At 45.7% G+C, this 12,588-nt stretch overlaps 1 protein-coding gene across 3 annotated transcripts in view; it reads left to right on the forward strand.

Annotated features, from left to right (window-relative positions):
• The window catches only part of LOC119159386 (uncharacterized), a 61,417-nt gene extending 53,602 nt beyond the window's left edge, over positions 1–7,815 (forward strand). For all 3 annotated transcript variants that reach the window (XM_037412127.2, XM_075865088.1, XM_075865089.1), the window contains 3 exons: positions 619–925; positions 3,893–4,175; positions 7,474–7,815. In XM_037412127.2, coding sequence (XP_037268024.2) covers positions 619–925; positions 3,893–4,175; positions 7,474–7,600 — 717 coding nt within the window. In that variant the 3' untranslated portion in view covers positions 7,601–7,815. The remainder of the gene's footprint in view (positions 1–618; positions 926–3,892; positions 4,176–7,473) is intronic.
• Positions 7,816–12,588: the final 4,773 nt, after the last annotated feature.

Genomic DNA, 12,588 nt, shown 5'->3' on the forward strand with positions numbered 1-12,588 from the left:
GTTTGAAAAGGCCAATTTACAGGCGTATGGGCGTTAATTTTCTTGCGACACTGCTTAGGAGTCCACAGATAAGAGGCCCACTGAGAAGCTATTGAGAAGTTGACGAGGGCAGGTTTTGATTAGGCTATCGTGTTTTACTCTTGAAGGCGAAACGCAAGCGCCCTCAAGTTGTTGTTTTCCAGCTGGTAGCATTTTCGTGCCATAATGAACGATGATTTTCGCTGTCCTGTTACTTATACAGGTTGCACAGTCATTGCTTTGAAAAAAAATTATTTACGGTGATGTAAAAGTTTATTGTTCGTATACATTTACTACGTTGGGGGCCTGAAACGTGTTTTGTCTGCGTATTTTTGGCGCCTACAATGTTTTGCCTATTTTTGGTGCCCAATACTTTCTTTATAAATGCCTAAGAATACAGCATTTATTGATGAGGCATCTTAGACCTCATTAGTTGAAACAGTTAAGCTTCTACGTTCGTCAGACACTTAATCATATAGTGGTTTTGGGACGTTAAACCCCACATATCAATCAATCAATCAATCAATCAATCAATCAATCAATCAATCAATCAATCAGACATTTCTTGCTGAAAGAGGCCACAAATCGGGGCACGCGCAGGTTGATCGCGCGTCAAGTCCACCCGAAGGATACGGCACAGCCGACCAATTCGCCGTCGGCGACTTGAGCGGCAAGTACGGCCCGGTGGCGGGACACCGCGCCGTCTACTGGCATCTGCTCGACCCGACGCTGCCTCTGTCGGGGCCCGAGAGCGTCGTGGGACGCATGCTGCTTGCGCGAGGATCGGACGGCCGGTCCCTGGTGTGCGCCAACCTGCTGCCAGTGTCTTCCAGGCCTCTGACGCGAGCACGGGCCACGCTTGACGGGGCGCTCAGGGGATCCATCACCATCACTCGCACCGATCAAAGTGCGTATGCTGCCACTCTGCCTGTCCTTACGCTTCCAGGGTAACTGACGTGGTGTTTCCTTTGTGCATTTTCATTTTCCTGCATCTCTCTCTCTCTCTGTGTCATCATGTACACGTCTGACACTTCGAGTTACATGGCTGCTTCTCCCTTTTTTTTCTTGCGCAACCGATTCCCGGAAAAATTCCGCAGCCGTTCTACGTGCAGTTCTGTAGAATTTCACAAGCTGGCGTGCAGATGCACCAAGGTGCTGGGAGTATAAGTGAACAGGCCACCGTATCTCCTCTTCTAGATTTCTCACTCCTTCCGAACACTTGGCGCGCGCGAATTGCGTCGGTAGATGAGCGTCGAGTTCAACATCTTTCTTAGAGCGCTTTATATTGACCGATGATGATGGTGTGCTAACTTATGTAAAAGAAAAAAAAAGAAAGACGCCGGCAACAATGATCTTATTTTCATGTAGGACTTGCGCCCTTGGAGAGCACTTTAGAAGCGAGCCAAACAGCCCGAGTGTCGGCTTCTCCCAACGTACATTAATTATATATATATATATATATATATATATATATATATATATATATATATATATATATATATATATATATATATATATATATATATATATATATATATAATTGCAGGGAATAAATTCTTGGACGCCGGTAAATAGTATGAAAAAAAAGGAGACACACGTCGAAAAACGTAAAGGTTTCTTTACGTTTCGGCCGCGGGACCGGCCTTCGTCAGAATAATGGTTATTCTGACGAAGGCCGGTCCCACGGCCGAAACGTAAAGAAACCTTTCCGTTTTTCGACGGGTGTCTCCTTTTTTTTTCATATATATATATATATATATATATATATATATATATATATATATATATATATATATATATATATATATATATATAAACATGGCTGGTCCTTCTCTATAGGAATCGGTATAACACGAAAGTGTTATACCGATTGTGAAACGTGAAACGTGTCTTTACAGATGTATTTGAATGTTTATTGTGCATTGTGCATTGTTTCAGCAACAAATTGCGAAGTCACAGTAGGAATGGAGCAGCTTAAAACTTGCAGCGCACACCTCAAGCAGAAAGCGCGCACGAAATCAGCATACACAAGACGAGCGCGGACAAACAACTGTCGCAGCTCGACACTTCAAAAACACACTGTTCAAACAGAAAGAAAGACGCTGGAAATGAGCGCACAACTGCCACAATTATTCCTTCGTCGTGCGTCATAGCGCGCTCCTTTCGTAAAGACGGCCGGGGCAGTGACAGAAGCAGTTTTCCCTCCTCCACTCTGCGCACTGTGATGTGCGAATTGATCTTCGTCCTCTCCCGAAGTACGAGTCTGGTAAGCACGCGCAGGAGAGACCACGCTCCGTGGGGGCGGTGCTTTGTGGAGGCGACGATCTAAATTTAGAGTGCGCTTAACGCGACCCCGTCGCGTTATCTCACCACTGATAACGAAGAAACGCGCTAATGTTTCGAAGCTCTGAGGACTGCCAAACGACGAAGTACGAACGAGTCTGATAAGTGCGTGCAGGAGAGACCACGCTCCGTGGGGGCGGCGCTTTGTGGAGGCGACGACCTAAAGTGCGCCTAACGCGAGCCCGTCGCGTCATCTCGCCACTGATAACAAAGAAACGCGCTAATGGTTCGAAGCTCTGAGGACTGCCAAACGACGAAGTACGACGAACGAGTCTGATAAGCGCGTGCAGGAGAGACCACGCTCCGTGGGGGTGGCGCTTTGTGGAGGCGACGACCTAAAGTGCGCCTAACGCGAGCCCGTCGCGTCATCTCGCCACTGATAACAAAGAAACGCGCTAATGTTTCGAAGCTCTGAGGACTGCCAAACGACGAAGTACGAACGAGTTTGATAAGCGCGTGCAGGAGAGACCACGCTCCGTGGGGGCGGCGTTTTGTGGAGGCGACGACCTAAATTTAGAGTGCGCCTAACGCGGACCCGTCGCGTCGTCTCGCCACTGATAACAAAGAAACGCGCTAATGTTCCGAAGCTCTGAGGTCTGCCAAAGGATGTGGGTGTATATAAATGGCTTGCCGTTAGCATTCCAGGCAACGTATACGCTTTGTGGCATAGTGGTCAGCGTCGCGCGCTGAGAGTCGATAGGTCAGTGCTAGTTCGATTACGCGTGACTGGTGCCTTCCGTCTGTTTTTTTTTCTATGCAATTTCCTAGTATATATTTTTCAACGTATCTTCCGTGACGAAGTACGTCACAGTGCCTGCGGGGGACCCCGGCATAAAACACTTTTCTGTTAAAAAGGAAAAGGCAGGCATTCTTGTAAAGCAAGCAGCAACGGTATTTTACCTATGACTTCCCGCAATTTTTAGTCTTGTGATAAATAAATCAGCCTTTATTTCAGCAAGGCAAAATGAGAAAATTATGGGCTGAGTTAAGTACTAGTTTTTAGCGCGGTAAAATGTATGCGCTGCGATTCTGTAGCTTCCATAATGCTGAGCAGGTCCAAAGGGTGATTCCAGGGATCGTTCCCACATGACAGAATCTCACAGGGCCCCTTGTACCAATGCATTCACTTAAAACGACTTAAAGGCAAAAACCATCTTTTTTTTTCTTCTCAATCAATGTATTAATGCCCCCTCCCCCTTTCCCTGCCCCTCCCACTCTCCAACAAAACTGTTCTGCACCAAACGTGGTTCCCCATTGCCTCTGAAACAGGTATACCTTTGACTAAGCGAGAATGTAATGTTATCACATCATTATGTGACGTCAGGTTATGCACGCCATGATGACGGCATGCATTGTGGTAGTGGGTGACGTCACTATGGCGTCATGTTGTGACGTCCTCGTGTGATAATAACGATGCCGATGGTCAAATGTTTTTAGTTTAGTGTTTTCAATTACGGTTTTCGCCTTACGTGACGCGTGTGCAGAGTTTAGCAGCCTTTCCCCCTCCTCATGTGCGTTGACATGTACGCAGCCGAGGACCCATTGGGCGATGCGTACGTGGATCTGGGACTGTGCTGGCAAGACGGCCGCAATGCCACAGTGGACCACAACTGGCACTTGCACTCCGTTCCTCTGGCACCAGGGTCGTTCGACTGCGCAACCACTAAGGGCCATTACAATCCGCACCACGTGGACACGGGACCTGCGTATGGATGCCAATGTTCGGTCCACGCACCGCTGAGGTGCGAGGCGGGAGACCTAGCTGGCCGCCAGGGCACCGTCTCCGTACCGAACTGTCGAACAGGACTGGCCAGGTATATGTGTTGTTCAATATTGTCACGTTTGCATCTAGAGCCAATCACAAAAATTCGCAAGTGTTCCTTGTGCATTTACTTAATGTCTATTGAAGGTGAAAGCCATGTACTTTTTTTTTCTCAGTTGATTAATTAGTCCCCCGCCCCTCCTCGAAACCTTTCTGCACCTTATAACGTATAGTTGGATACTGTTTTAAAAGTCCGCGGTATTTGCTCCTCATACACAGGTGTACAATCCTTGATCATTGAGGCGCGCCGTCCTGATTGATTTCTTGAGCAGCACGGCCGGTGACTCCACCTTCGTAGAACATTGCTGAGAGCATGCGCGGTACTACTTTCTTAGTGGCGGAAGCGATCGGCGGCCGTGCTTCGGCCGTCTGGGCGAGTTCTATGATTTCGCATTGACTTCAAGATCGGGGTCATTGCAAGCTTTCTGAACCTCATCTGGTTTTTGCACTGCCTCCGTGTTAGGTTCACCTTTCCTAAAGCGACCATGTCATGTAATTACTTCACCATGTGAGGTCACGTGAGGTGACGTCGTCACAAATTTGGGTGACTTGTGGCGTCATGATGACGTCTTCAAGTGATGATGATATTTCGCATCTGCCCCGCCGCGGTGGTCTAGTGGCTAAAGTACTCGGCTGCTGATTCGCAGGTCATGGGATTGAATCCCGGCTGCGGTGGCTGCATTTTCGATGGAGGGGAAAATGCTAAAGGCCCGTGTGCTCAGAATTGGGTGCACGTTAAAGAGCTCCAGGTGGTCGAAATTTTTAGAGCCCTCCACTACGTCTTCTCTCATAATCATATGGGGCTTTTGGGGCGTTAAACTCCACCTATCATTATATTTTGCGTCATAAGTTTTGCGCCGATGATCAATTTTCGCGTTTTGTGAGGCATCTAAAACTTCCGCCATGAATAGGCCCAGTCGACATATACGACAATCGCAGCTTCAGCAATGGCTTTTGATACGGTAACATCCTCCACCGTGGTCTGGATCATATGACAGACAGACAGACAGACAGACAGACAGACAGACAGACAGACAGACAGACAGACAGACAGACAGACAGACAGACAGACAGACAGACAGACAGACAGACAGACAGACAGACAGATGTACGGACGCACGGACGGACGGACGGACGGACGGACGGAAGCCTTTGAACTGCAAACCTTTGAAGGTGAATGAGCGAGAAGCAAGAAGGAATGGATGGACGGATGGAAGCAAGAAGGAACGGACCGACGGACGGGAGAAAGAAGGAACGGACGGACGGACGGAAGCAAGAAGGAACGGACGGACGGACGGGAGAAAGAAGGAACGGACGGACGGACGGGAGAAAGAAGGAACGGACGGACGGACGGGAGAAAGAAGGAACGGACGGACGGACGGAAGCAAGAATGAACGGACGGACGGACGGAAGCAAGAATGAACGAACGGACGGACGGAAGCAAGAACGAACGAACGGACGGAAGCAAGAACGAACGAACGGACGGACGGACGCAAGGACGGACGCTTCGCCCCGCTCCGTGTATTATCATTCACTCCGTGTATATGCTGTGATTTTTTTTTTTTGGTGCTGAGGCTAACGACAATGAAGAATTATGCCGGAAGGTTTTGTGATGGGTTGGAGGATTCGACGAGCCACTCATCACGCAATTCGCATTGTGTGACGCCTGGTTGCTACCTTACTGTTCTAAAAGGCTTTATAGCTCGTATTGACGTGACTCCTTTCCTGAATTGAAGCCTGCCTATAGGGTCAGTTTGTAGCAGAGCTCCAAGCACCGGCATGGCTAAGTGGTAGAACACTGGGCTGGCACACAGGGGACCCTTGTTCAAATCCCATTGTGTCCTTGGAGTTCTTCATTTACTTAGTTTTTTTTCTTACTTCGTGCGGTGATGGTAGCGGCGGACAACTACGGCGCCAAAAACGACCCTTGTGATCTTAAACCATATTTCGCTCTAAAATACAAGAATTACAGATGACTTACCTTTGTGGTCGAAAATGCAGTAAACAATGTTGCCACGCGGAATAAAGCCTCTAAGGAAGGGGCACGGTGTACGATATGTATCTTACACCGTGTGAAGGGTTAAAAACCTGCCCTCTGACTGAGTCTGACGTAACGAACTACCAAAAATGATCATTTCTGAAAGGGGTTTGATGTAAGAATTCAATAGACATATCGATACCTATCTACACAAGAACTGGAATCTGGATTGAAGTATAGAATTTTTGTTCTGTTGTTATGTGGCAACACGAAGTGACCGAATGAGGCGCCTCACGAAAAATGTAGGATTAGGCACACCTGCGTTGCTTACCCAAACAAAGAGTCACTCGATGGATTTCGTGCACCATCGTTGGCGATGTCTCTTCTTCGACGACCGCTCACCGATTGAGCCCCGTCCACGGACTTCTCTAACCATCTCCCTTTTCCCTCTATCTTTACTTATCTCTCTATTTTGTTAATCCCTCCTTATCCTATTCCTCCTTGAGCTACTGTTGAGGTGCTGCACTCTGATGTAGGCAGTTGCAGGGCTCACCTTTCTTTTCATTTTTCCTATCTAAGAATCACTGCCCTCCTTCCCCAAACAAAGCGTTATCAATCATGATAGGCGAGAAAATAATATGTGACCATGCACGACTTATCAATAACCCAAACAGCCGCATAATTATAAAAAAAAAGAAGGGGGGGGGGGTGAATACTGCCATATAGTACAAGCCGCGGGCAGCACGCGCAAGGTCGACGGGCCGCATAAGGCGGGCCGCATAAGTTTGAGACCCCTGCTCTAGCTGCTCGCATGGTTTCGCGGTACTTGTAAATTTGAAGACGCCCCCCTCCCCTCCTCCTCAGAAAATAAAATTTGGTGAGCAGTAAACCGGCCAATGACGGCTGGTCTTAGGTGCAAATCAACCGGCCCGTTGTCTAAAAAAAAAAAAACCGACCTGGCCGGTCCAACACCGGGCATATGGCAACCCAAAGAAAGAGCAGCCACGTGATAGTAGAAAGAAAGGAGGTCCCGTGATTGACCACGGATGTGGTACTGAAGGGTGTTGCTGTGACCAACATTTCTTTTATGGACAGGATGCCAACGCGACGCACCCGTCTGCCCAAACCATGAGTACAGGGACCATATCGCAGGACTAGAGGAATGTGTGTGAGTTTAGGGGTGCTAACACGGAGTCAAGCCTTTTCCGAGGCTAACGCCTTCTATGCAATTTGCGCTTGCTCACTTGTAAGACTGGCGGCCTGTCTGCCACTTTCTGTTTACAATAATACAAGTTTCTTTTTCTTTCCACAGGTACCATTTTGCAGACTCGCACGTGGCGCTATCTGGCCCAACGAGCGTCATCGGACTTCCAATTGTGTTCCACGAGTCCCACTTTAGCATGCCTCGCGTTGCTTGTGCAAATCTCAAGCCTTTATAACGAACTTTTTCGACAAAGCCAGCGAGACGAAATAAAGGTCACATAAAATATTTTATAAAGTTTCACATGGCTACGAGACAGTCGGCTGCTTGCAGTTAACGAGTGGCTTTTGCCAATACAACGGTCAGTTGTATTTAAATATGCGATGCCACGCTCCAATCAACCTGCCAACAAGGAAATAAATCTGCAGGTCACTGCAAACCTTTGAAGGTGAATGAGCGAGCTTTGTTTCATTATATGGATAGCTGACTTAGCAAGGATTAGGTAGTCACCAGGAGGTCATTTGCGGGGCTCAGCCCCTCACCTCTTCCAAAAATTTTAATGTTGTATGCGCATATAGTATATACACGCACAAAAAGGTGTCGGACCTCTCTCCTCACCCCTACCAGAAAGAAAAGTATTTGCTGTGCACCAGCGAGGATTTTATTGAGCTCCATTTCGGTAAATTAGTCTGCAACAAGCTCCACTGTATTACACAAATGTAATAGGGCGAAGCGCGACAATCGTGCTGAAAGTTGAATACCGTAAATACGCGCGTATAATACGAACCCGAATCTAATACGAGGCCAAATTTTAGAGGCGCGAAATGAAAAAAAAAAAATTGCACCCGCGTATTCTGCACTCTGCTGCCACACTTTTAAGTTGCATTCTCGGAGTTCCGGCGAAATCTGTCTCTGCAAGACGGAGCACGCGGAACGCTCCTTCGCGGAGTGGATTGCTCCGAATCTACACCAGTGGAACACGCGAACTTGCCCCGAATGTACCCGTGAAATGCAGATTCTCGGCCGCGGAACAAAAAAACTTGCTCCCGCTCGATGACTGGAATTCGCCACTAGTTGCAAGTTTAGCGCTGTGTGCGTGTGTTTGTGCTTGCGTGTGTTCTGTGTCCTTGTAGTGGTGCGCTATAGACAATGTATGAATGATAATTTTTGACTGATAACGTAAGGAGACCGAGGTGAACCTTCACTGATTAACGAGCAGGTATAGGTTCACGCTGAGGCTCCTCGCGAAGCAGCATGACGGGCCAAGAAACTTAGCCGCAACATGTTGGTGATCGTTTGTATGCTGCAGTGTCTCGCGGAAGTGCATTCAGCAGTGCGCCATATTTCTTTTTTTTTGTTTTATGACGTCACATGAACTGAATTAGGTCATTATACAAAGACTTGGGGAGCTTTAACTTCTCCACACAAATCACTTCTGCCAAATAATAATAATAATAATAATAATAATAATAATAATAATAATAATAATAATAATAATAATAATAATAATAATAATAATAATAATAATAAAAACAACAACAACAATAACAACAATAACAACAACAACAATAATAACAACAACAACAATAACAACAACAACAATAGCAACAACAATAACAACAACAACAACAATAGCAACAACAATAACAACAACAATAACAATAACAATAACAACAATAATAACAATAATAATAAAGGGCCGGACCTCGTTTGCCCCCCCCCCCCCCCTCCACGACTTTCTGGTACCGCGTCCTGGTACCGAGTATCCGCCACCATTTTCAGCTTTTGCAATGCCGTGGACTCCTTGGGCGCCTTCGTTGGTTGGCGAGGTTGTGAGGGTGTGGATCATGTGCACGTCTCTATCTAAGCCATGCTTGCGTGCTTGTTCGTTACTTATATCTGGCCAGCCTGAGCCAGTACGGAGGATTATATCTGACCCAGTACGGAGGATTACCCAAGAAGCCAACAATAAATATAAATGCGAACACCAGGTAAAAGGGAGGGGAAAATCAACTTTTCGTTATAGAATATAGTCATTTTCGTGATACAGAAAAATAATAAATAATTAAATAAATGTTATTTAATTAATAAAACGCGATAGTTCTATTGCATAATTATTTTTTCTTGGAAAAATTATGGCTCATAAATGATACAAAATGTATTTATTTTGGTTTGGGAAGAATAACAATGATCAATATACTAGGAAGGTAATCTCTATGTATCACCCAGGATTTCGCATACAGCCCCTACGACAGCCCCGTTTCTATATTTCCCAATGAAGCAGTCCGAAAGGATAATACTTAGTGAACTTAGTGGTATTCCTAAATTTTAAAATGCTATTTAATGACATTTTTTCCATTTGATTTTCAAATCGGTGACAACTTAGCAGATAATGGTCGATATTTTTCAGCTAGGGAACAGAGGGGATGGCACCAGATCAGACCTATTAAAAACTAATTGATGGAATTCGTCATCGTAGTTTAGTAGTGGGTAACGCCAATTTACGTGTGGGGAACCTCATATTATCCGATGCGAAATGAAAATTCGAAAATTCTGGATTGAGAATATAATGACAGTATGCTACCAGCGGGAGGACATTCGGACAAAGAGGACGACACAAGTTGGGCAGGCGGGACGTTTCATTAACCAGAGATTATTGGAACACAAGAGATCGCTAACCAGAGGCTGGCCTTCTAATCTTTCTTTACATTGCTGAGGATCTAAGGACGCGTCAATGTTCGATGAATGCGAAGCTTAATTTGTGCTGACATAGGAAGGAAAAAACGCGTCTGACGATTGAGTCATGTCATTTTGATAACAGTGGTAGAGCATGCGTGAGCCAACCTTCGATTAACTTGCATAAAGACTAAATCAAATACCTTAGCAGTTATCTTTCACTACATTGTCTAGAAATATACTGCTAGTGTGCTGAGCGCGGGCTAGGAGATGGCCCCGCAGCTGATGACTGCCGGCAGCGCCCGCATGGTGCGCTGCTGTGCGAGTGGGTGTAAAGCCCCTAGATCTTGTGGGTGCATTCACGTTCAATCCTTGCGCTCCGCAAGCGATGCAAAGCCTGCAGGAGGCCGAGCCGCGCGAGGCCAACTATTATTTTCTTGCAGTTTTGGAGTGTTTTTTTACATATTGCTTTATTGTATAAGAACTACTCGATTGCTTTCACAGTACTGGCGCTTCGCAATACCAAATGAAGATCATTTCGTGGCATACATCTCGCCATCAGCTACTGCCCTAAAAAAAAAAAAAAAGAAAAAAAGACGGAGATCCCACGTAACTTGGGAATCAATGCTATGCAAGGTGACTCTTGTAATTTTTTATTAAGTGAAACATTATGGACTGGCGCTAAAATATGCAAGAAATCGGACAGTCAACAATGGAACCAGCATTGGCGTTTCATGAACATTTGACTCTTTTTGCAAAGTATTTCAAAGACCCTAAGTTAAGGGGGTGATTGTGAGGGCACCCAGACGTAGGCGATTCGATAGATAAATAAATAGATGGGTAGATAGATAGATAGATAGATAGATAGATAGATAGATAGATAGATAGATTGGCAGAAAGACAGACAGACGGACGGAAAGACAGACGGATAGACGGACGAACAGACAGACGGATGGACAGACAGATGGACAGACGGTCGGACAGATAGATAGATAGATAGATAGATAGATAGATTGATTGATTGATTTGTGGGGTTTAACGTCCCAAAACCACCATTTGATTATGAGAGACACCGTAGTGGAGGGCTCCGGAAATTTTGGATAGATAGATAGATAGATGCTCAAAGTGGTAGCAGGATGCAAAGAAATTAATTTTAAAAACCATTGATAGTATAACCACCAGAGTTATTTTTTAAAATGTGCTTTGTTCTTGAGAGCAAGAATTATCACAGAAAACCCTAAAACCTTTACCTCTTAGCCTGCATCAGAATTCGAGTGAAAACAAAGAATGATAACATGCCAATGAATATTCTGACACTCACCGCATATGATACTCAAAACGTTGTTGGAAAGGGAGTCCGACGTTGACATGGGAGAAAAATTGTGTGAATGAAATTCGAAAGGGTATTTTCAATTTTTTAGATAATTAATAATATTTGAAATTTTGCCTAAACGGCGATTTCATTCCCGACACCGTTCACCCTGATCCGAAAAGATAGTTCGATGTAGTCACTCTCAGAATGCTTTTCTCACACGACAGCCTTCGGATTCAGCCTTTTGTCTGCCCTCTTGATCCTACTTTTTCATTCAGGAAACCGTGCTGGATCCGTTAGTGCGGGGAACAAGACACCTTTTCCTCGTTCGACCGATAACTTCTTTGACACAGCGGCACAATACACGTCCTTTCTTTGCATTGCGGCTTAGCTTTTAACATCTCAGGGTGTTGCAGTGTACATATGGCGCCGTCGAACTTCACAGTATATCAGATGGCAGCTCTCACACACTTATTTTAAACCTGGCGAGGCTCCGGCAGCAACAGGATGAGAGGAGTTTCGCGCGTTCGTGCACCCTCTCGACACGCAGCGCCGCTTGTGGCATCTGAGTGCAGTCAAACTGGTAGGTGTTCTGTGGCCACCCTCTCTCGTACGGAATGCGCGCGCTCAGCACACTAAACAGCACCTTTCCTTCCTCCGTGCTATGCAGTATATTTCTAGACACTGTACTTTCACGTAGACCCCCACGGGCGCCAGATTGATAGGTTCCCATACATTGCATGGGCATGCGCACATAAGTTTTCGCGGCTTCCTTCATAGAAATGAATGCCGACTATCACTTCGAACGATCCCACACGGCAGGGGCGGTTCTAGGATTGTTTTACAGGGGGGGGGGGGGGGGGGAGGCACCCACAAGAAGTGCGTTCATTGGGTGGTGCAGCGAGGCTGGGAACATATGCATTGTGTTTTTTGCGATGCTTGATTTTTTTGAGGGAAGGGCGGGCAAAAATTTTCTGCTAGACTCCACTGCCTGTACGCATTTTTCGTCACGCAACACAACGGCCATCAATAACATACACATTCGACTTCATAATTGAAACCGAAACTAATTCAAAAAACTTTACAAAGCGTTGTTACAACAAGCCTTTTATTTTCAAAATTTCTATAATTGATTAATTTTCTAGTCAATAAAGCAGCACATGAAATGATTACAGCGTTTTAAACAACATAAATATACTTTTGTGATCTTGTTACTAGCGCCCTTTCATTGTACAGAT

Source organism: Rhipicephalus microplus, chromosome 1 (assembly GCF_043290135.1).
Source record: "Rhipicephalus microplus isolate Deutch F79 chromosome 1, USDA_Rmic, whole genome shotgun sequence".
Taxonomy (NCBI): domain Eukaryota; kingdom Metazoa; phylum Arthropoda; class Arachnida; order Ixodida; family Ixodidae; genus Rhipicephalus; species Rhipicephalus microplus.